Below are 24188 nucleotides of genomic sequence, written 5' to 3'. Positions count from 1 at the left end.
TGACATATACGGCGCAAAGGGTCAGAAAACATACTGCAATTATTTTAGCTTTTTTTTTCATTCGTGTTTTGCGAGTGCTGACAAAACGTTGACAAATTTGCAGGACGCCAGAAATTGCGAATGCTGTTGACATTCTAGTTTTCCTCGAAAAGAAGTGCAAACCAAGACCACTAGCAGGATCATTTCATGCAGTCTCCTGTACTAAGGCAGGCTCCTGCCTCCTGCTGACATTTCTACACTGCTGCTGGAGCTGTTTCTCCTAACAGGTCAAGCAGAGATCGCTGGCAGTGTCTGGCCTGCATGTTTGAACTCGCACTCTCGCAAACGTTGCTGATCGGCTCATTTCGACTGCACTCGCAAGGCTGTAGAGGTTTGCACAGCAGTCGCAGTCGCAGCTTTGCCCCCTCCCCTCCGTCCTGTCATCACCACGTAACTGCTCCCGTCCATAGGAAGCTGCTGCAAGCCCACCCCCTCCTTCCCCCTGCTTTCCCTCCTCCTCCTCCTCCTCCTCCTCTACAGGCAAATGTTTATGCGCTTTTGTCAGCTGCTTCTCCACAGCAGCAGCAGCCGCAGCTACATCGCCCTGAACTTCGGACTTCGAGCAGGAGCCTGAACTTTTATCTTGCAGTATCAAGAGCTTCCTTATCGCGCCTTTCCGCCCTCGAGGCTCCTCTCCATCCGACCAGCCTCTTTCGGACCTTGAACAAGGGCAACTTGGGCTATTTTTTTTTTTTTATTATTATAATAATTTAATTTTTTTTCCACCCTCTGCCCCCACCAACCCCTTTTCGCGACTGTGCCAAAATGACATTAAAGTCCAATAAAAACGAGCCCGCGGTCATTCTGGAGCGGGTCAACAGCGTCCGCACGGCGCTCTCCGATCTCTATCTGGAACAGCTGCTGCAAAACAAGCCCAAGGCAGACAAGGTAAGACGCCTGCGCTGAGCTGACTGACAGGCAGCTTGGCTTTTCCATTTTCCATGTTCCATCTTCCTCTTCCTCTTTCTCTCGGCGTCCTCTTTTCCCACATGTCTCATGCCTGTGCTCGTCGCGTCGCGTCTCGGCTCGGCTCGGCTGCGGTAGGGAGACGCTGGGAGATGCGCTGGTCCAGACCGGCGCAGCCCGGTTTGTGTTCAGCACCATCGCGCCGCCTCGATCCGCCACAACTCCAGCCCGGTTGAGTCACCCGGAGGTCATCTGAACCGCTAGCGCTGCTGTAGACTTACAGATTCAGAGAGCTCCGAGCTCTGACCCTCAGTGTGGACAGATGCTAGTCTAAACTCTTCAAAATAACGGTGCAGTAGATCTTCGTCTAGAGTGATGCCAGAGAAGAACCGCTTTAGGTTCCTGGAGAAATATTTCTTATGGATGGTTCTTGAACCCTAAAAAACATTTAAAATAACAGTTCTCTAAGGGATCCTTACACTAATGGTGCCACAAAGGGTTCTTCTAGAGCCATACCATAGAGGAACCACTTTTGGTTCCCATAAGAATATTTCCTATGGATGATTCTTGAACCCTTCAAAACATGGAAAAGAAACTTTTTGAGCGATACCATAGAAGATCCACCCGTTCTTAACCCGTTCTTTAACCCTTAAAAACATTTAAAATAACAGTTCTCTAAGGGATCCTTACAATAATGGTGCCACAAAGGGTTCTTCTAGAGCGATACCATAGAAGAACCACTTTTGGTACCCATAAGAATATTTCTTATGCATGGTTCTTGAACCCTTAAAAAACATTTTTTAAAGGCTTCTAAACTTAAAGTGCCACAAAGGGTTCTTTTTGAGTGATACCATAGAAGATCCACTAGAGAATATTTCCTATGAATGGTTCTTTTACCCTTAAAAACATGAAAGAAACATTTTGAGCGATACAATAGAAAATCCACTCCAGGATATTTCTTATGGATGGTTCTTGAACCCTTAAAAACATTAAAAAATAATAGCTCTCCAAAGGATCCTTACACTAATGGTGCCACAAAGAGTTCTTCTAGAGCGATACCATAGAGGAACCACTTTTGGTTCCCATAAGAATATTTCTTATGAATGGTTCTTGAACCTTTCAAACACACGAAAACCCAGTAAAATCAGTTCTTCAAGGCCTCCTTAAATTAATGGTGCCACAAAGGGTTCTTCTAGAGCGATACCATAGAAGATCCACTAGAGAATATTTCTTATGGATGGTTCTTTAACCCCTAAAAACATTAAAAATAACAGCTCTCCAAGGGATCCTTACACTAATGGTGCCACAAAGAGTTCTTCTAGAGCGATACCATAGAGGAACCACTTTTGGTTCCCATAAGAATATTTCTTATGAATGGTTCTTGAACCTTTCAAACACACGAAAACCCAGTAAAATCAGTTCTTCAAGGCCTCCTTAAATTAATGGTGCCACAAAGGGTTCTTCTAGAGCGATACCATAGAAGATCCACTAGAGAATATTTCTTATGGATGGTTCTTTAACCCCTAAAAACATTAAAAATAACAGCTCTCCAAGGGATCCTTACACTAATGGTGCCACAAAGAGTTCTTCTAGAGCGATACCATAGAGGAACCACTTTTGGTTCCCATAAGAATATTTCTTATGAATGGTTCTTGAACCTTTCAAACACACGAAAACCCAGTAAAATCAGTTCTTCAAGGCCTCCTTAAATTAATGGTGCCACAAAGGGTTCTTCTAGAGCGATACCATAGAAGATCCACTAGAGAATATTTCTTATGGATGGTTCTTTAACCCCTAAAAACATTAAAAATAACAGCTCTCCAAGGGATCCTTACACTAATGGTGCCACAAAGAGTTCTTCTAGAGCCATACCATAGAGGAACCACTTTTGGTAGCCATAAGAATATTTCTTATGAATGGTTCTTTAACCCTTAAAAAACATGGAAAAACATTTTTTCAAAGGCTTCTAAACTTAAGATGCCACAAAGGGTTCTTTTTGAGCGATACCATAGAGGATCCACTCAAGAATATTTCTTATAGATGGTTCTTTAACCCTTAAAAACTGCCTTTGAAGAACCATGTTTTCAGTAGACATATGTGAGTGTGATAAATCTGTCAAAGCTTGATGTAAAAGTTCTTTACCAATTACCAGTTTAAAGGTCCTTCACAGACCGGGCTCTTTTTGGAACAGAAAGCGTTTAGTCTGTGGCATTACTTGAAGAACCATTTGTAGATCCAGTATTTTAGATAGTTAGAGCGCAGGAAGGTCAGTGGTCATATGCAGCCTTAAACAGGGGCTTTCTTGTTAAAGTAAAGTGATGTGTATAGAACCATAAGTTCTTTGGCGGGTTAAATGTCCTTGTTGTAAGTCAAAGAGTGTGGTCTGCTGCTAAACAGAACCCTTTTTGCTAAGAGTGTGCAGATCAGCAACATTGTAAAGACCCATTTGAATGTGTAAATGGTTGAAGGCCATTCTCAGGAATGGAGAAAGTGTAGGTTTCTATGTTGTTCTTTAATGAGCCTTTAAAAAAAAAAAAGCACCCAAACAGGTCATGCTATACTCTGAGCAAAAAAAAGAGTTCAATATAGTGCTGTAAAGGAGTTCTTTAACGCCCCTTTTGGGTGCTATGTAGATTTTGAAGAACCCTTATAACCCCAGTGTTTTACCACAGTGAAAGAAGCCTTTTTTGGGTCTATACTTCAGAAATATTACACCCTGAAGAAAAAATAACATTAGTATTATAATATACAGCCCTATACAGATTTTTGAGATTTTACAAGGCCAGTAGTGATGTTTCTATAAGGCTATTTTGCAAAGGAGCTGAAGAACCCTCCGAGCATTGATTAACCGTCTCTTTTCTTGCACTGTTCTCACATGACACAAAACATGACTCAACCACCGTCATCCATTATAGGAAGAACACTGTATATAGGACGCTCATCAGTGACTAACGTACCAACAGAAAACGCAGTGATGTAATCAGACAGACAAAGCATCGTCTTCCAAGATGCATTAGCTGAGACCCTTTTGGTTAATCGTTAATCTTATTAGCCTGCTTCTTGAGTTAATGTTGTTCTAGGCCCTAATGCAGTTTCCCTCTGATTAGCCTGACAGATTGAGTCCCACCCATCGGGACCCCGTCTTATACATACAAGGTTCTGGAGATGATGTTCAGAGAAAGCAGAGGCCGTTTCTAGGTGTGAAAGTGTTGCTGGGGGAAGGGTTAACGAACAAGGCCAATCTGCCCCCTATTGTCTTCTGTCTTTTAAGGCAGCTGATGGAGCTCTCTCGTCTTCTTAAGTGTAGGGTGGGACTTTAAGGGGACTCAATCATCCTACTTTGACTTGCATTTGAGTGAGGCTTTTGTCGACAGATTGGTCTGCAGAGACTTTTGTCATAAGTGCAGACTAATGCTGGGTTAATCTGCTTGGTCAACAGCGGTGGCTTCATGTTCTTAACAGGCCGGAGACCTGCAGTGGAACTTTATGGCTTGTGTGAGCATGCAAAACAAAAGGATTAAGCCTGACTTTTCACATATGAATCATCCATGTCCAAGACATGTGACGTGCTGGTACACTGAGGGCCTTTATTAAAAACACGTTCTTCAAATCATGGATTTTTAGGGCCTTTTGGATTTTGGAAGGGCCTCATTCATAACGCGGTGGGTGATATTTTGGGTATTCATTTAAAAAAACATACAGATACAGATGTCCAAATGTTTGTGGACACCCTTTCTAATGAATGCATTCAGCTGCTTTAAGTTACACCCATTGCTGAAACACAGATGTGCAAATGCACACACAGACACAGCTTGTCTAGTCCCTGTAGAGACATACTGCTAATAGAATAGGACTCTCTGGAGCAGATAAGCATAACCCTACTGGCACCATGTCTAATTCCAGGTGTGGGCTAGAGGGGTACAAAGCCCCCAAGCGTTGAGCTGTAAAGCAGTGGAACTGTGTTCCCAGGAATGGTGATGCTTTTTTGAACACAGTTTGAGAGTTGGAGATGAGGTGGGGTGGTAATCATCCAAGATGAAACTAATCACTAAGAGCCATTAATCAATCAATCAAGCCATTAATCAAAAGTTTTAAATGACGGCAGCCCTACTCTGATAATTCTTAGTAGCATAAAACAACAGGATGTTCTTTACAGCACTAGTTAAGTCTATAAAGAAGGCATCCCACACCTATAAGAAGATGCTGACTTAAGGAATAAATTCACACTTGGGACACACTGGTCCGGACTGCAGCAGAGCACTTCAGCTGCACTGCGAAAACGCAGGGCATAGTCCATCACTATCTATCTATCTAAGTCCTTCTATCCTGACTCTTATCTCTTCTCTTCTTACTAGCAGGCGTTTGACGGTATTTATGACCAGGTATATACGTGTATCTAGATGTTCGATCAATGAGCCCTTTTTTTATCAGTGTTCCAAAAGACTCCAAAAGGTTTGTGGATGATGTGCATATGCACATAATTAACCATTGGTGACCCATTCACATTGCTGAAAATCTCTGTTACTCTCAGAACTGCCGTATGCTTTGTTACCATGACAAAGAAGGTTGATGGGTGCACACATGCTCATTTCCCAATCGCCTCCTGTGCATCCTTGCTGTTGTTGGAAATAGTCCATTCTTAGTCATGTATCAGAGGAGCTTTATCCGCCAGGCTAAAGAGTCCAGGCACGCTATAAATAGACCCGGTCGCGTCTGCCTGCCGTGCCATGTCTCATCGCTGCAGTGGAAGCAGGGAAGTCTGGGAAACAGCTTGAGGCTGGTTGCATAACCCAAACCGTGTCTCCCCATTCTCTTGTTTGTGCCAAAACAACAGGTCCTCTTGGGAACCTTATATATATATATATATATATATATATATATATATATATATATATATATATATATATAATATTTTTTAGATTAAGCGCAGTGGAACAGGATGGGTCTTAGGACACGGATTCATTGTCTCAGGCTAAATTTATTGTGTTAGTGGATGATCTTCAGTAAAAACTGTTTAGCCCGATGTAGCCAGGGCCTTTAAACTGGCCCAAAAAGTCAAAATTATTGTATCTTCTGTATGTTCTATCCCGCACCAAATATGCAAGCACACTTGCTCTGACCCCCTGGAATCCGCCTCTGTAGCTGCTTGTAAGCAACCGGCCGGATCACATGATTTCGAGCTCCACCAGACTGTCAACATAGTCAGTGCACTGCTGCTTTGAAAGACAGTACCACCCACAGATAAAGCTCAGTCTCCACACCGAGTGGAGTTGTCTTCCCTCCCTGTAAACATTCTATGCACACCCACAGCATGCCTTTGGCCCCCAGGGAAAGATACTGGAGATCCAGTATGGGAGTGTTGGCTGACTTGTCGCGACGCATATTATCCCGCTCGTTTTGTGTTGCAGCAGATATGTTTGAACCAATGAGTGTCAAACAGTCAGGTAGCTATAAAGCCCAAACCCTTTCCCAGACAAGGTAGCACATATGTTTATGTACAATGGACACATAGGTTAGGGGTGGGTGATATGACAAAAATATCCCATTCCAATAGTTATAGTATTTACAATATGTATCGCAGTATTTTGTCGAAATAAGATTAGCTAAAATTTTATCCAGCGTTTATTACATCCAGTTAAACCGGACGTTTGTAATGAAACGTGTAAAGGTGATCCCCCCCCCACCCCTTTTTTATTTTTGGCTATTTAACATAACTGAACCTGGCAGTTGTTCATTCTTCTATGACATAATTTTGTGGACCAATAGAAATGGTCCAAAATGAAATCTTTCAACATTGACTTCTATTAAAGTTAGAGTATTAATAGTAGATAATAGTATTAATTATTACAGTAACAAAATGAATCACATTAACAATAAAAGAACGCCATATTGCCCATCAACTATTAGACAATGAAGCTTTAGCATTAGCTGGGAGCCACTAACTACATTAGCCTAGTTAGTTAGTTAGTTAGTAGAAAGTAGCCTTAACCATTACTTGACAGTGACAAATAAAATGCAACATGCCAGTAGGCCAGCAGCAGTAAATACATGTAATTCTTATGTCAATTTCAGATAAAAATACATTAACAGTGGTTTAACGAACATAAAAAAATGCAATGTTAGCTCAAATTAATGAACCATATGGTGTTAAAGACGGACTCTACAAATTGAGAAAGTATTGAGGTGCAGATGGTTGTTTTCCACTGGATAACAGCCCTTTTCTTTGTCTTGCTGTGTACTTGCTTTACTTAGCCTCTCACCAATTGTCAGCCAGCTGTACGTTTGTCACTGGTGAAGCTCCCTTGGGACTCACATATGTTAAATACCACTCATAATCCTCTCTCTAGGTCAAAAGTTGCTAGCTTCTAGTGACTAGACTGTGGCTACACTGACGCACAGTAAGGGGAGAAGAGGGGCTGGAAGCACAAGTTGTTTTTCTCGGTGTCAACCCTCACGTGACGGGGCCTGACTCTGCGAGACTCAAAAGTAGGAAGTGTGCAGAGGAGAGGAAGCTTCAGGCTACTGCGCTCTAACTGATCGTTGTTTTGCACCTGGAGTCGCATACTGTTAAGGCCTTTTTTTCCGGGCATGAAAGAGTCTACTGTTTACTAAGGCTCTTACAACAATGTAACCTTAGGAACCTTACAATGACCGCTGTAAAACCTGTCCCATTACATTGGCATGGGATGATCTGGTGGATTTGGTAATGATTAAGGGACTATTTCATCCAAATATGCTCACATAGCGAATGGTGAATAGACCTCACTGGTGATCTGTAACATCTGCTTGGGGGAATATCAATAACAGTGTCAGTTTGATGAGATTAGAGGATTAGAGTTTGATTTGAGGAATGACGTCCGCTGCTGATAGGTGATTTGGTGCCTTTCAAACCATTAGTTATTGAGTAACGTCAAATACAAAGGCTGGGTGTTTGTCCAGGAAGATAAATCGCACCTCGCATCCAATGACTGGTTGTCATTTCATAAAAATGATCAAAATATTACATGGTATTAAAGAGTACATCTTGCTGTTTGTCAAATGCCTCACAAGCTTTCACAAACCGTCATCATAAATGCTGCAGAAATTGAGTTAGAATGCATGATGTGTAGTAGAGATGACCAAATGTCCAGCAGCAGATCACCGCTGTCCAAATCTGTCCGATATCTCCAAAATGTTGACTTTACAGGACAAGGATTATTACTCCAGAGTATCAACAGAGTTCAAACCATTGAGAAATCTAAAAATGGACAAAACCAGAGATCCATGGTTTTCACTGGACAGCAGCATTATAAGCCTTGTTTGTGGCGGTCTAGACAAGTGCTAGGCAGTACTACTGACCTAGTAGTGTTGAAAACCACTGTACAAAGTGACCATCAGCTACTTGTGGCGAAAAGCTAATAATAAGAAGGGACCAGTTCAGAGCCGCTTCTTGACCAACATCTTGTGCAATGTCAGATTCAGCAGAAATCCATGAAACATATAAATTGGTCTGTGGATGTCACTGGACCTTAGCTTGCATATTCCTGATTCCCTCTCTCTGTGGGTGACTAAGATAGCTTTAGCTGACCCAGGCTGTTTTGCGGTCCCTGTGAATGATGATTAGCACAGTGATAGTGGCTAACCTTTGGGCCAGCTGCTTGGGTAGTTTCCTAAAAGCATGTGACTTTCAGACAGCATGGGTCAGCACTTTGAAATGAGTTCTTTTTATATAGGAACAGTTCTTACGGCGCTGTCTTCGTTCTATCGGCTGGTTGGTTGTGCAAGGTCTGGATGGAACTCCCTGCCGAGAGCCGGTTTCAGCTAGTCCTGGATTAGATCATGGGAATTGAACATGACAGGAGTGTTGGTACACTCTGTACACACTCTTGGTCAAGTGAATGGGTTTCTTCCCAGGTGTTGCAATGCCATTTTTGACCTCTTAACATTTTGGTCCATAGGGATAGGGGCATGTTAGGGACAGCATGAATAATTCCACAGTAGAAGAGCCTCCTCCTCTTCCTCATTCTCCTCATCTTGTACTTCAGAATAAGCTGCTCTCACACATTCTGATCGGTCCTCCCTCCCTCCCATGTCTACCATACCCATATATTGTATTAACAAATGAATGACTTGACTGTTTACCAGCAGATATTGATTTTAGAATTGACTAGAATGTCCTAAAGTGCCTTTTGTGTCTCCCTTTACGTCTGTGCATTTCTCTGCCCACCATGCTGCCCCTCCTCAGAATCCATTACATCACCAGAGCACTTACGGTGATGAAATTTCCTTAATGTGATTCTCCAGACCCCCCTTTGTGTTGCTGTACATCTTAACCTAACTCAAGCCACCGATGACTAATTCTGCTGCATCGGTCAGTGTGTGGCTAAAGAACGCTGTTCTTCACACCTTTACTGTCCGAATGATTTGTGTTTCCATTTAACTGTCCAACCAACTGTTAGCTGGGTGTCCGCTAGCTAATGCAGGTCACACTGACCCTCGGTAGGTCTGCTTCCACTTAGTGAAGCTCACACCGTGATGTCATGCTGTCTCTCCCCCCGGAACCTTTTGATTTATTCAAGTTAAGCTTCTCTGAGTGATTTATAAGGATAAGGACCCCTTTCCAGCAGCTGTCCAGCACGTTCTGTGTAGAAGATAAGGCAGCGCACCCTTCCGATAAGAATGCAATTACTGGTGCAGCTTAAAAGGGAAAAATCTGTGGCTTTCTAGCCATTTTATCCAAAAAAAGCACATGTCTTGCATTTCAGTTTTAGGGAGAGCAGCTAATGTTTCTGATAATGGGAAAACAGACAGTGGTTTGTTGTAATTGAGATGCACTGCCACTGAATTGAATGCAGTGAAGAAGGAGACGTAAACCTGTTACACCTGAGGCAGGTGATTAAACAGTAGTTTTGGTGTGTGGACACCCCATCCAATGAATGGATTCACCAACTTTAAGCTGCATCCATTGCTGACACCGATACAGTAGGTTATAGAATTCATAATGAATGTATAGCACATACACATGAACCATTTTGCATCATGCCCTAATGCCAGGTGTGGGGTAGAAGGGTATAAAGCCCCCAGCATTGAGCTGTGGAGGTACTGTGTTCTCTGGAATGATAAATAGTGCTCTAGTACATTTGGGATGAGTTGGGGATTTGTAGATGAGGTGGGGCGGTGAGCATCCAACATCCTTACCTCACTAACCTGACCTTGTTGCTGCAATGCAAGCAAATCCTCCCAGAAATAATAGAAAGCCTCTTTCCCTGGACAGTAGAGACAGTATACTCCAACAAAAGCAGGACAAACACTTTTTTTTTGTTTTCCTTTGAGGAACAACCAATGAATGAGCAGGTGTCCCAATACTTTTGTCCATATAGTGTATCATGCCAGGACTACAAGCTTGAATGATGCAATTGAGAATAAGGTAGGAAAATTAGTAGAAATGAGAATGTTCTCTCTAACTGTCCAGATTAAGGCTTGTCTGGGTCCGTTGTTCTCTGTAGCTGTTAAATTTTTTTGGTTTTGAAGAACCAAGACATTCTTCATTTTATGACCAGCCAGCATTTCTACACTGACAGGAAGTCCTTTGTATCCTGACTCATTATGCGTGCTAGTGCTCATTCTTGTGTGGAGCAAAGAGGAAGGGTCAGCAGCACTTTCTCTGTCCTCAGCATTTTTCTAAAGCCTACTTTTTTCCTAAAGCCAGCATTTTCCTGGTGCCTTACATGCTATGCACTCCATACTGAGTTTGCAATTGATAAGCAAGTAATCAGGCGAACTGTGGCCCTGGTACTACTAACCTGTCGTAGCTCATAGATCACATTTAGTTTATATGCTTGAGTGCGAACACAAAGTTTTTTAAAGCAGCACTATGTGAGAATGGTCATTTCTTGCTCATGGACTTCCCCTATAGTTGGGAAGTGTAATTTGAGACACATTGAGTCACTGAATGTAACGTTACACAGTTTTTGTGAGCATTTTCTGCTCGTTTCACCAAAATTACATTGTGCAGTTAGCAGCTTGCCAATGATATGCAGAGTGGCAATGGTATAAACGCTATTCTCCCTATTTACATGTCAGTGGAGCCTCAAAAAAGGATTTGTAAAGCTGTTATTTTAAGGTAAAAGCTGGTAGCTGGTCTCAGTATTTAGGCAGGCCTGTTTTAAACTCTCAGACATGCTAATTTTCCGTCTCTACACACTATCGAGGCAGCAACGAGAGAGGATCTGCCTCATCCTTTCAGAATTCCAGTGTTGTCTTTTGTGCATAATCATTGCAACAAGTGTGGGGTGCGCACTGCCTTCCACGCAAAGCCCTGTGACTGAGCCTGTGTCAGCTTGTCGTGCTTCACTGGTGCAATAAGAGAGTGTTCAGGTTTTTTTTTTTTTTTTTTTTTTGAGTTCACAGAGTTCTCATAGCAAACAGTGATAAGGGCTAAATGGGCTGCCTACGAAGACTGGAGGTTCTAAACAGTGAGGAATGTGCCCTGGGTTCAAAAGTAGGTAGTAATTGTTTGAGTTAAGGAAGACAGTGAAGTAGCTCTGGGATTCAGAACATGACCCATGTAATGAACTCTGCTTTGTAGAAGAATGTAAGTTTAAAATGTGTGTATGTGTGTGTGTGTGTGTGTGATATCAAGGGTGTTACCATTTCTATACATCCTGGGAAATCTCATTGTAAACAGTGAGCCAAAATGGAAAGCGGTTTTGTTGATACACCCTTGTAAAAACACACTGAACGATCGAAACTACGCTTCTGATTGCAGCCTATCAGAATAAAGTGGACAGGAAGGGGGGAGGGGCTTATGTTTAGTACATACCCACACTTAAACAACTGCCCTTTTAATACGTTTTATAGGTTTTAGAGGTTCTAAAAGTTCTACTGCAAAATAACGAATGGTGGACTATTACATTAGAGCTCTGTAGATTCCTTTCTGACCAGTACCCCAAACCGTAACGTTTTGAACAGTACTAACACTAGAATATTGAACATTGAACCCTAACCCCGAGTATGTTAACTGTGCATACGTATTGTTGCAGTACATTGAATTTTTAATGTAGCATTTACTGGTGTTGGTATCCCACAGTAAAACTGATTTTTTTGGATTTGGCTGGGAACATAAACATGCAACAAATAGTTCTTCAACTTGGTGGAAACATGGTTTCTGTCTGGTCAGCATCGTCATTGCAGTGCAAACATTCACAATAGTCACATTGCAGAACGTGCTATGTCACGTAAGGCCAATTAAATCATAGACATCGTGCTACAACTTGCTTGATACAAAAGGAAAATTCTCACAGTTCTGTATTTAGAGCTGCCCAATATAATTTATTTTACTTCAGTCTTTGGTACACAGAGTGCATTATTCACATCTCAACATGCTGGATCATTGACCTCTGGTAAAATCTAGTAAATATTGTTTTGTCTGTATTTTTTTTATATCGCAATATATACCTTAAAACCACAAAATATCGCAGTGTCATTCAATCAAATTCAATCAAATTTATTGACAGAAATGTCTCCAAATATTGTTATATATTTTATATATAATTACATTTTAAATGGGATTAAAACAGCATGACCTTAGAAGTCCTTGTATGTTTTCCAAGTGTATCTTACATTATCTCTTTCTCAATGTCTCTGCCTTTTTGTCAACACAGCGGTCCAAAGTCCAAGTCCAGTAATTATAGTTGTAAGAGAAGGGTGACCTTTAGCCTTTACTATGGTGATGTACGCAAAAACCACTAATCAGATAAGTAGTGCTGGGCTGCATGTGAGTACATTAAATTAAACCACATTCAGTGGACTGTAAAGCAGAGTAATGCTGTATATCTCCTGAACATGCAGATGTTTGTCGTAGGTCCCTCACCTCTCCTTCATGTGTAGTTCGAGGAAGGTACTGAGAATTTACAGTTTCTCAGCGAATGCCTTCTTATCCATGTCATTTCTAGTTGCTACGCAGAATTTATTAGAGGGAGCCTATGATGCCATTAGCCAAACTTGACTTGATTTGTTTTAGGGACGACCAAATTTGTTGCATTTTAACTGTGTTAACCATTTTAATGCTAAGGCTAGGGCATCTACCTCTGCATTTTATTCTACTTCTCGTAGCGAACATATTACTAGGAGTGCATTCTGTGTTTTATTTACTGATTAAACAAATCACTAATAAGCACTCAGTGGTGTGAATTCTGTTTTGAATGTAAGCTGACCCTCACAGTGCATCCAACAATAAAGGCAGCATCATACTGCTTTTAAATAGTAATTGAGAAGGTTGTAGCACATAGAAAGCTCTAATTTCACAGTGTAATCCAGTTTTACCTTACTGGACCTACGCTGTGGACAGGTTGACATGCGTTCAAAGTCTTAAAACTGTATTAGCACCAAAATGTTGTAGTGGGGCAGTATGTAGGGGTAAGCCCTAAAATATGCACTACCGTGGTTCTTCAGAGGCTGGATTTAGGCATCCATAAAGATTGCCAGCGCTTTCCTAGCAGCAGTAGTATTCGGATTATGGTGGCGTGGTTAGGAAATCAGATGGAGGCCAGTGACTAAAAAAAAGTGGGCGGCACTGACTCATTGCCAGTGCACCGAGGGCTTTTATCATCAGTAACACACATCTTGCCAGAAAATCCCATTGATCTTCAAGACACGAGGAAACAAACTCTAGCTTGATAATTAATTGCATTGTCGGATGATTCTCTGAAATCCATTTATTGCTCCCAAGCTTTCAGTGTATCCCTGCCAATCGAAAGGATAAATGATGTGACTGACGGCAACTGGTGCTTTCCATTTCCAGGACGCTGCCATATCGTCCTACTAAGCTGGACATAACCATGACAACCACGGTAGCTGTATCATGTATTTCGTGATCTAATGAGGTGTTGAAAATGTGGATGTTTAATCTTTAACCCAGAGCAAATGTCACAACTACGTATCTGCTTGGAGCTTGAGCCCGAAAGCTTTTAACGTCATGTGATGTGACATTGTAGCATTGCAAGGTGGATGCACCGCATAAGCAGTAGTTATTATATACATGTGAAATTTTTGTCAGTATTCGTATGCCAAAACAGGTCGTGTGGACACATTTGACCTCCCTGTACATATAAGCCCTCGAGGTAACAGATTCTTGCTGGAAACGAAACATCCAATAACGATTTCCTCTACAGCCATTTTGCATTGTTCTGTCACAGCTAGCGTTTGCTTATACAGTGGCCACACTGGAAAGTATAGCCATGTGCTTTTTGGCACTAAGCCATGTCTTTTTGTGTGTGATTTCAGGCGGCAATGCAGACGTTTGAAGGGAAGGATCAGGAAGTATACACAAACGGCAGTGCTGGACACATGAACGGCAAGGAAGCGATCAAGATGCGCGAGGTGGCCATTGAAAAGCACCCATCAGAACCAATGGTACTGGCGCACATCTTAAGCTGGGATTCTCCAGCCGCCATTAAGTGCTGTACTAAAACACCAATGCAAGCAGCGATCATGTTGACATGTCCACGTTCATACTCTGGTCTAATCTTCTTGTTTTCTTGTTTTTCTTCAGGGTGTCACTCTGAAACTGAATGAAAAGCAGAAATGTACAGTGGCCAGAATATTACACGGAGGGATGATCCACAGACAAGGTGATAAGTGCTTGATATTGAAGTTCTCCAACTTGACATGGCTTCATATGAGAGCCATTTAGGCAACAGGGCGGTTAAAAGGCGTAGGCATGTCTGACAGTTCTCACAGTGAAGGCTGCAGCCGAGGTGGAGGAGACCTTGTTAGCACTTGTATGTAATTGCATCCTCTTCAGAATTCATTCACGTACATTCGAGAAGGCCTGAGCAGGCTAATCCAACACATATTGCCCTGCCTCAGACCCTCTGCAAGGCGCCCCGCGATGCTCATTGCTATCTTACACCCCCCAACAGTCTATTTTCCACCTGCGTTGTTTAAATGAGGTGCATTCAGGTAAATTTCTGGCATATTGCTATCTAGGCAACGGAAAACCCAGGTGCACCACTGACTGAAAACAACGTAGGCAGACGACAACAGTCAGACGTTCATTGCTAGCTTGGCAGTGAATTGTCAACACAGGCGCGTGCAGCCCAACATGCACACACCCCTGCTTTACACCACTGAAATAGCAATCCGCCAAGTGGCACGCTGATTGGTTTATTGCATATTATACCCAAAACACATCCATGGATAATTAAGAGACTTCGTTCATGTCTGTTACAAGTTTCAAGCTGCTTAAGGTGCACATTTCCCATCACTACGATAGCAAAGGCACGCTGACACACCCTAAATCAAGCTGCACAGTTGACGGCAATCAGATGGTGTAAACCTGACTGTTAAATAATGACAGAATTTGGAGGTATGATTTACTTGAAGGTGGCTCTGCCGCTGACGGGCTTTGTGTTCATTTCTTAGGTTCCTTACATGAAGGGGACGAAATTGCAGAGATTAATGGCAAAAGTGTTGCTAATCAGAGTGTGGACCAGCTGCAAAAGATTCTGGCAAGTATTTCTTCTAAAGCTGCCAATAGTGGAAGACCTTTAAAGCTGTTCTTTGTTGTAATTGGCTGTTGTGTGGGACCGGAGATGGCAACTTTACAGAAGGAGCAATACAAGGTTTTGGTCCAGCAGGGATTGATGTGGACAGGGCTTATGTTTCGTTGTTGTTTTTGCAGAGGGATACGAATGGCATTGTCACGTTGAAAATCATCCCCAACCAGCAGAATCGCTTAATGGTTTGTGAGGTAAGCAAACCTGCATGAAGCCCATGACAGGCCTATTTCTTTAAAATGTCCTTTAACTTAATGAGTCTCATTTTTTAATATGATTTTTACCTGAATGGTATTTACCTGATCGTATTTACGATCTTATCCGTATATATATATATATATATATATTTATATCTGTTTCAGTGCAAGTCATTTCTGTACTCGTTGGTTTGTTCTTTATTAGGGGAATCCTCTAATCCTCTGACTCAGGTGACTATTCAATCATTAGACACCAGTAGTGGCTAACCGTAGATGATCACATTTCCTCATTAAATAAATGAACTGGAAACCTGCTGTGTTTCTCGTGGCATCTGCTGGTCACACTGTGGCACGGCGCTCTGACGCTTTGTTTAGGGAGAATGCGAGAGCGCTGCATGGGACAGAGACGCTGCGCTCCACGGTGTGATGAGCGATGGCATTTTCCTCGTTTATCAGCATAACATGCTCAGACAGCCTGTTCATGAACTGTACGAACCCCAGACCTTCTGGGGAGCAGTGTAGCTGTTTTTTAAGCATCTCGCTCTTGGCGCACTTTGATATTTCTGCTCTGCTGTTAGTATTCCACCCGTAGGCCAAGTAGAGACCTTGCTGGCTCACCCTGTAGAGATCTGTCAGCGGTGACTAAATCATTTCTTTCTTGTCTGTACTAATAAGACTCTTCTCTTCTTGGTCCTGACGTTTCCTTTTATTTTTAGGATACTCAAAAACAACATTCATTTTATCAGGGCAACGTACTTGCACGTGAAAAGCAATATCAGGTGGAGTCAGCATTTTAGGAAATGCTGGCAGTGTGGATAAGTCATAAAATTAGTGGTTTATTCAATTTTTACTCCCATTGGTGCAGTGACAGAGCCAGAAATCAGACACACTTTCAAATATAGGCAATTCAGTTTATTTTGCTTTTAATCAAAAATAATAATAATAATAATAATAATAATAATAATAATAATAAAGGATAGGAAAGAATAGGAAATGATGATTCATGCTTAATATGACCAGTATTCTGATGTCATTTTGACTCAACTCTTGCGCCCTCCGCTGGTCATCTAGTGAACAGTCCCCTCAATCAAACCGTTATGGTTCTCATTGCAAGTCTTTTTTCCAACAGCTGAATGTACTACAGTTTTAATCAGTGGTGTGGCACCATTTCCCGAACTAGGAAAACAGTGGCAGTATACGTCATTCTATATCACACAATGTTTCATGGTTATACATAAAAAAAAATAGAACTTGGAGTGAGTTATCTCTTGAAAAAAAATGAATCAAGTGAAACAGCTTTTTTGAAAAGAGCAAATGATGACCAACAATCATTAAACCAAAAAAACAATGGTAGGGAAAAATAAAAAAATCTAAAGCTGTGACACTGGTATTGGCACCCAACACATTTTAACTCGCCTGTGGTAAATCACAAAGGAGAATCACCTGGGATAAATTGTATGTGCCCATGTGACATGAATTAGCCAATGAATGAAGACTTCAGTGTTTTAAAAAGCCACATGTTCGGCCCTGTCCTTTTGTCACAATGGTGACGACAAAGGAGCTGTCTGAGGACAGCAGAAATGCTATTATTAGCAAACACAAGACTTCCAAAGGGTCTAAGGCCATCTTCAAAGACCCTGGTATCCCAGTGTCAGCTGTGTGCAATGTTATTAAGAAGTTTGCCAAGCGGGGAACCATCAAGACCCTCCTTGGGTGTGGGGGGAAGAGGAAAATTGACAAAAGAGATGTTCTTCGTAGATTGGTGCTTTAAGGCCGAAGGCCAAGAAAGAAACTGTTGCTGAAGAAAAGACATAAAAAGGAACAACTGATCTTTGCCAGAGAATACCTTCACAAACCGCAATCCTTCTGGGAAAATGTTCTGTGAACAGATGAAAGAAAACTGGAGCTTTTTGGCAATGCAAATTCTAAGGAAAAGAACACCCTACCAACAGTTAAGCATGTTGGATGATCCATAATGCTGTGGGGTAGCTTTGCTGCATCTGGTACTGGAGGCTTGACCGTAACACAGGAATCATGGAATCAGAGAATTATCCATTTTAGAGTGAAATTTGAACCCAGTGGAAGAAAACTTGGTTTGAGTTAAAGATCTTTGGTATTCCAGCAAGACAATGACCCAAAGCACACATCCAAAAGTATACAGGAATGGTTGAACAGGAAGAAATGGACTGTTTTAAAATGGCCAGAAACATTCAACAGCTTGAACAAACTGCAAAAAAAGAGTGGGAGAAAATGCCAGCTGAGCAAAGTGCAAGATGCTTCTAGGTGGCTGCAAGAAATGTCTTCACTGCAACCAAATATGCAACCAAATATTAATGAGGGTGCCTTTATTGCTGCACGTGCTGTTTATTCTATTATCTTTTTTGCAATTGTAATATGGCAATATGTAAGTTAATTATATGACATGATATAACCTTTTCCATGTATTTCGGAAGATATTGTACAGCTTATGCAAAAAACAGAGAAAGGGGTGCCAATAATTGGTGTGGCGCAACAGATAACACCACTACTGGCCAGTGAGCTACCACAGCATGTGGGAGACTGGGGTATGATTCCTGGTCTGGGTGACTATGCTGCACTACACCAATAAGAGTCCTTGGGCAAGACTCCTAACACTCCACTGGCCCACCTCTGTAATAGGAGTAACTTTGTAAGTCGCTCTGGATAAGAGTGTCTGCTAAATGCTGTAAATATAATATAATAATGGTGAGCAGGACTGTAGTTCTGACAGTTGGTGCTGCTTAGTTTAATTATACAAACCCAGTCTGCTCAACCTTTCATTTTTCAGTAAGACTTCTCTCCAAAGGAATTTGAAACTCATGCCTCAACTGTATTTGCCATGTTTATAGAATGTGATCAATTCTTTAAAACATCTATCTATCTATATAGACTATTCACAACAAATGTCACAAAGCAGCTTTACAGAGATCCGGGTCCGAGCCTCTTTTGAGCAAGCCAGTAACAACAATAGCAAGGACAAAGTTCCTTGAATCGAAAGACCGAAACCTTTAGAGGAACCAAGACTCAAAAGGGGAACCTATCCTCTTCTGGTTGACACAGGATAGCACAATAAAAAGCAAAACAGGAATAAAATCAGGTAAAAAATGAAAACGTGAGTGAGCTGATAAAGTCCATGCCGATCAACAGTTCCGAGCATAGTCATGCAGTGAGGTGCGGATGAATCAATGCAAGGCCCCAGAGCAGGACAGCGGGCAACAGCAATAGGCACTCGATTGGCCAAGCTTATATTTTCTGTGCTGCTGATTGGTTAACATGACTTGATCTAGTCTAAGAAAATATTTTAGTAGTGAAAATATCATTTCTACACTAGCTTTTAAAGCATTAGATGGTGTGGGATGCTAGATTTTTAATGATGTATGATAAATGCAGATTGGTGAGAATGTGAGTGTTGATGCTCTGTAGTAAATGGATTTTTATTCCTCTATTCTGAGCTATTCAATGTTTTGACGTTAAACTGTAGTCTATTGAAAGCCTTTAATTGTAGCGTACAGGACAATCGTCTTCTACACTGTAATTGTAAAGGTCAAATCATTATTTTTCTATGACATATTTATGTTTCTCTGTCGTCTTCCTTGGTCATTTGGGCAGTCGATTGATTTTGTTACTCATTAGATCATTAGTGTTTTTGTAGCAGGGCTGCCCAAAGTACACATTACATAGAGTAGAAAAAGGAGGGTGTTGCACTCTTATCAACTGACAAAAAACTCCCAAAATGTTTGAATATTTGTGATGGGGAAACAAATTATGTACAGGGACCCCCTTAGCGATATCTAGCAGCTCACTGGAAGGCCCTGGGCCATGGTTTGCTAACTACTGATCTGTGTTTTTATGGAGTTAATGTGCTAGTTGTACCCGGTTTACTGTATTTTATGTAATTAAACATAAAATAGAGTTTTAAAAAGGGGGGGGGGTGTTGTACTCTATCAACTGCCACCCCCTTCTCCTTACATTTAAACGAAGCTGAAGTACTTCGCTTTTATTTAGATTTCCGAAGTTTGTAAAAGGAAAGGCTGAAGTTAAAGGCGGAAGCCAGTGAACGTGGCTTCTTATTGGCCAGCTTCTATCCAGCTGATCCCGTTCCACCTTAAATGGTGCAGTATTTGCTTGCCTTAAAGGAGGAACGGGAAGCCACGTTAACTTCAGACGTTCCTTTTTAAAACTTTGGACAAAAGTAATAGTAGTGAAAGAGAGACTGTGTGTGTTTTAGTGGTGAATGGGGTAAGCGCCATCTACACTAAAGTTACCATGTTATTCTGCTGTAATGGATGCAAGGAAAGGTGACTTGCGGCAGTGGGGTAAGAGATTACAGGTATTGGATAAATTAATGTAACCCAACCGCTGCTTTTACACTACGGATGGTCACCTAATGCTGGGTAAATGACAAAATGACTAACTGGCTCAACCCAGCTCTCTGTAAAATAAAAATGAACCCAGCTGGTGTGTACTAATAGCACTGACCTTGTGGAGTATCCTGTTTAAACCTCACATCCTAAAATATATAGCATAAATTATATTCCTAAACTAAATTTAACGCCTCCTTTTTCTACATTGTTTTGTCGAACATTGAATTTTGGCCCCCAGGACGAAACGCTCAGGCACCCCTGCCTTCCAGCGTTAACCAGTTCGTGTCTAGCAGGCAGTAATCAGTACAGCGGTTGCATTAGGAATGCTCTTCAGCTGTTGTTTGTCTCCCTACAGACTTACATGAGGGCTCTGTTTGACTATGATCCCGCCAAGGATGACCTCATCCCATGCAAAGAGGCTGGCCTTAAATTCCAAACAGGTGCCATCATTCAGATCATCAATAAGCGTGATCCAAACTGGTGGCAGGGCAGGGTGGACAGTTCGGCCAAAGACTTTGCAGGTCTTATTCCTTCCCCAGAACTTCAGGAATGGTATGCTTCAACTTTAGACCACATGGTCTTGATAGGAGATGATGATGATGATGATGATGATGATATAATTGTAGAATATAGATATACAGCTCTAGAAAAAAATTAAGAGACCACTTTTTGCATCTCTACGTGTATTTTATTCCAGGTATTTGATCAAACAAAGCTCAGTTACCTGAATTTGCAGACTATGAGTGACACAAAGTCACCCCACAGCTCTGTGAAAGACTAGTGGAGAGCCTGCAAAGACAGGAAAGCTGTGATTGGCAGTAAAGGTTATTTCACCATAGTGATTTCTGAATGCTGTCAAAGTTCAAATATTAGTGCTATGTTTAAATTTAAATAATAACTTCTTTGCATTATAATTATTATAATCACTTCTTTTTTGAATTATTTGAGCAGTTGTTTATGAGCAGTTATCATTTCTGCAAATAAATGCTCTAAATAGCAATATTTTTATTTGGAATTTGAGGGAAATGTTGTCCATGGTTTATGAAATACAATGCAAATGTCCCTAAACACACTGCCTATAAATAGTAAAACTAGAGAAACTGATAATGTAGGGTGGTCTCTTATTTTTATCCATAGCTGTATATATATGTGCGTGTGTAAAATAAGGCATTCTTTACTTACTGTACAACACTCGCATCTTTCGCCAGGCGTGCGGCCAGCAAAAGCAAAACCGCGGGTGAGGCCAGTCAGTCGTGCAGTCCTTTTGGCAAAAAGAAGAAATGCAAAGACAAGTACTTGGCCAAGCATAGCTCCAGTAAGTAGCAGCACCTTGAATGGATCGTCTACTTTCATCCTTAATCTTAACGTACTAATAATAATACTTTTTTTTTTCTTCAGTCTTTGATCAGCTTGATGTCATTTCTTACGAAGAAGTTGTGCAGCTCCCTGCATTCAACAGAAAAACCCTTGTGCTGATCGGTAAGAAGCTTAAATTGTCATGTATCTGGAGTATGCACTATTGCCCCGTGTGGACATTCAGCATGCATTTAAAACGGCATTACTTTCAAACCACTACCATCCACACCAGCAAGACCTAGGTCAGGTTTCTCAGACCTTTGAAACCAGCAGCCCACCACAACCAGCCATAAAAGTGTCTTTGCTCACAAGAAGCCGCAGACGGCTAGCATTACCTAGCTGCTCACTGGTAGGCCCTGGGACATGGTGGGCAATTTTATGGAGTACTTGATAGTCTGGACAGCCAAAAACCACATGAAACCTTATGGATGGTTTGAAATGTGATTACAGTTGGATTTGTACAGATGCGTCTCAGTCTGGGGGCTCTGGACACTCAAATCAGAAATCGGCCCACCAGAAGCAACCATAAAGTGCAACCATAAAAGAAGCCACTAGTTTAAATACAAACAAATAAAATACAACAAGTCTATTCAATAAACCTCCCCAAAATGTAAGCTTTTCAGCTTGTATCTGGGGGGGAAAATGGATTTGCCAGCCCCTAGCAAAACCTACCTGGCCCTGAGCCATTTTATGGAGTATTATATGAACAGGTTTTTATGAAGGATGCCTTTTATGTGTTTCGTGAAGGTGCACCCGGTGTCGGAAGGAGTCACATAAAAAGTTCGCTGCTAACCAAATACCCTGAAAAGTTTGCCTACCCAGCACCCCGTAAGTAGACACGCTCTTACCGTTTATACAGTACTTAAATGGAGGAAATCCATTAAGATGTAACGCTACCTTTCTGAGCCCAAATCTGGAAGTGTTCAATACTTGCCAAAGCATCTAAAAAAAAACACCTATGAATTCATCCAGACACTACCAGGCCTCCCCGGAAAGATGAAGAGAACGGCCAGGAATATTACTTCGTCTCCAACGATGAGATGACCAAAAGCATTGTGGGAAATGAGCTCTTGGAGTACGGCAGCTTTCAGGGCAATATGTTCGGCACCAAGATCGAGACCATCCAGAAGATACATGAGCAAGGCAAGATCGCTCTTCTGGATGTAGAACCTCAGGTAAACTGAATTCCAGCCTAAATCTGTTGGACATTCAGCTATATGTAGTGTCTCTCATTACAGTGCATACATTCTTTGGGAATCCCTGTGGTCTTCAACCAATAGCGTTAGCGCTTTAAACAACCCACCAAACACCCCCCAAAAAATCTAGCCTCAAGCAGCTCCCACCTTCAAGAGGTTAGCAGTGGTTGTTTTTCCATATGTCCCTTTAACATTAGCATTATCCAACACCGGGACACTGGAAATGCTTCATAGGATATGATCAGACTGCCAGCCCGATTCCAATTTTGGGGCATTACTAGATTGCATCCAGGTTGACCTTTGATAGTCTGGACAGCCAGAAATCACATGCGTCACACTCTGGGGGCTCTGGCCATTCAAATCTGATTTCGAAGTGTCTTTTGCATCAGACATTAACCACGTCATATACAGAGCAACCTCCATCTGTCCTGCTTCTACGTATGAAAGCAGCTCATTAGTGTTACCATAGCATGCAATACATATACATAGTAATGTCCGGACATGCATATCCGATCTGATTGGAGACTTAAATCCCATTTGCCTGCACTTGACATAGATGATCATGGAATCTGCTTTTCTTCCAGACTCTGAAACTCCTCAGGACAGCTGATTTTGCACCCTTAGTTGTGTTTATAGCTCCAACCAACACCGGTAACCAGGTCAGTCTAATCTGTCTAATAAGTCTGTACATTTTTGTTGAAATATTCATTGTTCGATGCTCATCCCCACATTCCTTCTTACTGTCCCCAGTCTGAGGCACTGCAAGCCATTCAGAAGGAATCGGACGCCATCTACAGCACATTTCGCCACTTCTTCGACGTGATGCTGGTGAACAACGACGTGGACGAGAGTGTGAAGGGTGTAGAGGAAGCCTTGGAGAGAGCGTCCTCTAGCCCACAATGGGTACCCGTGTCCTGGGTCTACTGACATGCCCAACCTACTTCACCAAATCCAACCCTTGAAGAAAAGAACCCTTACCATTGTAAAAGCAGGTGCAATACCAAATCACAAGACTAAGCTGAGTCTGAGCAGTTGGGACTCCAACTGCATCTCCAGGCTGCTAGCACTGGCAACCCAAGTGTTCACAAGGATGTTTTGTTTGTTTTATAAAAAGCAATAAGTTTGAGATTTTGTTTAATCTTAGTGGATGTGAGCGAGTATCGACTTTCACCATGACTACAAATTTAGAGAGTTAGAGCAGTGCGCCATCAAGTGCCAGCACGTATCAGGCAGAATGTTTAAGTTAAGCGATGCAAAAAGGACCACTACTGTGAAACCACCACTCCGGTTTGGAAAGGTCTGATCTTTTCAGTTGACCTTGGTTTTGGTTTTATACTGTACATAAGAGAAAGTGCTTCTCCTACCGTCTGTGTGTGCTGTATTAAAACAGGGAAATCATGAGTTGTCCAGACTTGTGGGGACGTTTTTAAAAATGTCAGTATTTTATGATGTAGCTCATGAAGTATGGCACTTTTGGAGTGAACTGAATAAACATCTCCCAGCACTGGTAATTCTGTCTGTGTGAAACACCTGTTTATTAATAATAAACTATGATGATATTTTAAATGCCAAGTA

General features: G+C 41.7%; 1 protein-coding gene across 2 annotated transcripts; it reads left to right on the top strand.

Annotated features, from left to right (window-relative positions):
• The first annotated feature begins 530 nt into the window (after positions 1-530).
• On the top strand, positions 531-24124 carry mpp1 (MAGUK p55 scaffold protein 1). 2 transcript variants are annotated; one of them, XM_072661381.1, is made up of 12 exons: positions 531-927; positions 14209-14337; positions 14477-14555; positions 15349-15434; positions 15608-15676; positions 20417-20613; positions 21270-21376; positions 21460-21540; positions 22165-22245; positions 22390-22592; positions 23198-23272; positions 23364-24124. In XM_072661381.1, the coding sequence occupies exons 1-12, from the start codon at positions 805-807 to the stop codon at positions 23538-23540; spliced, it is 1407 nt and encodes a 468-aa protein (XP_072517482.1). In that variant the 5' UTR covers positions 531-804; the 3' UTR covers positions 23541-24124. The 2 variants fall into 2 exon arrangements, with proteins under 2 accessions (XP_072517482.1, XP_072517483.1); XM_072661382.1 differs by lacking the exon at positions 531-927 and adding an exon at positions 13682-13775.
• The last annotated feature ends 64 nt before the right edge of the window (positions 24125-24188 follow it).

Source organism: Salminus brasiliensis, chromosome 18, assembly GCF_030463535.1.
Source record: "Salminus brasiliensis chromosome 18, fSalBra1.hap2, whole genome shotgun sequence".
Taxonomy (NCBI): domain Eukaryota; kingdom Metazoa; phylum Chordata; class Actinopteri; order Characiformes; family Bryconidae; genus Salminus; species Salminus brasiliensis.
The sequence above is the reverse complement of the archived record's forward strand: the minus strand, read 5'-3'. Positions and strand labels throughout refer to the sequence as shown.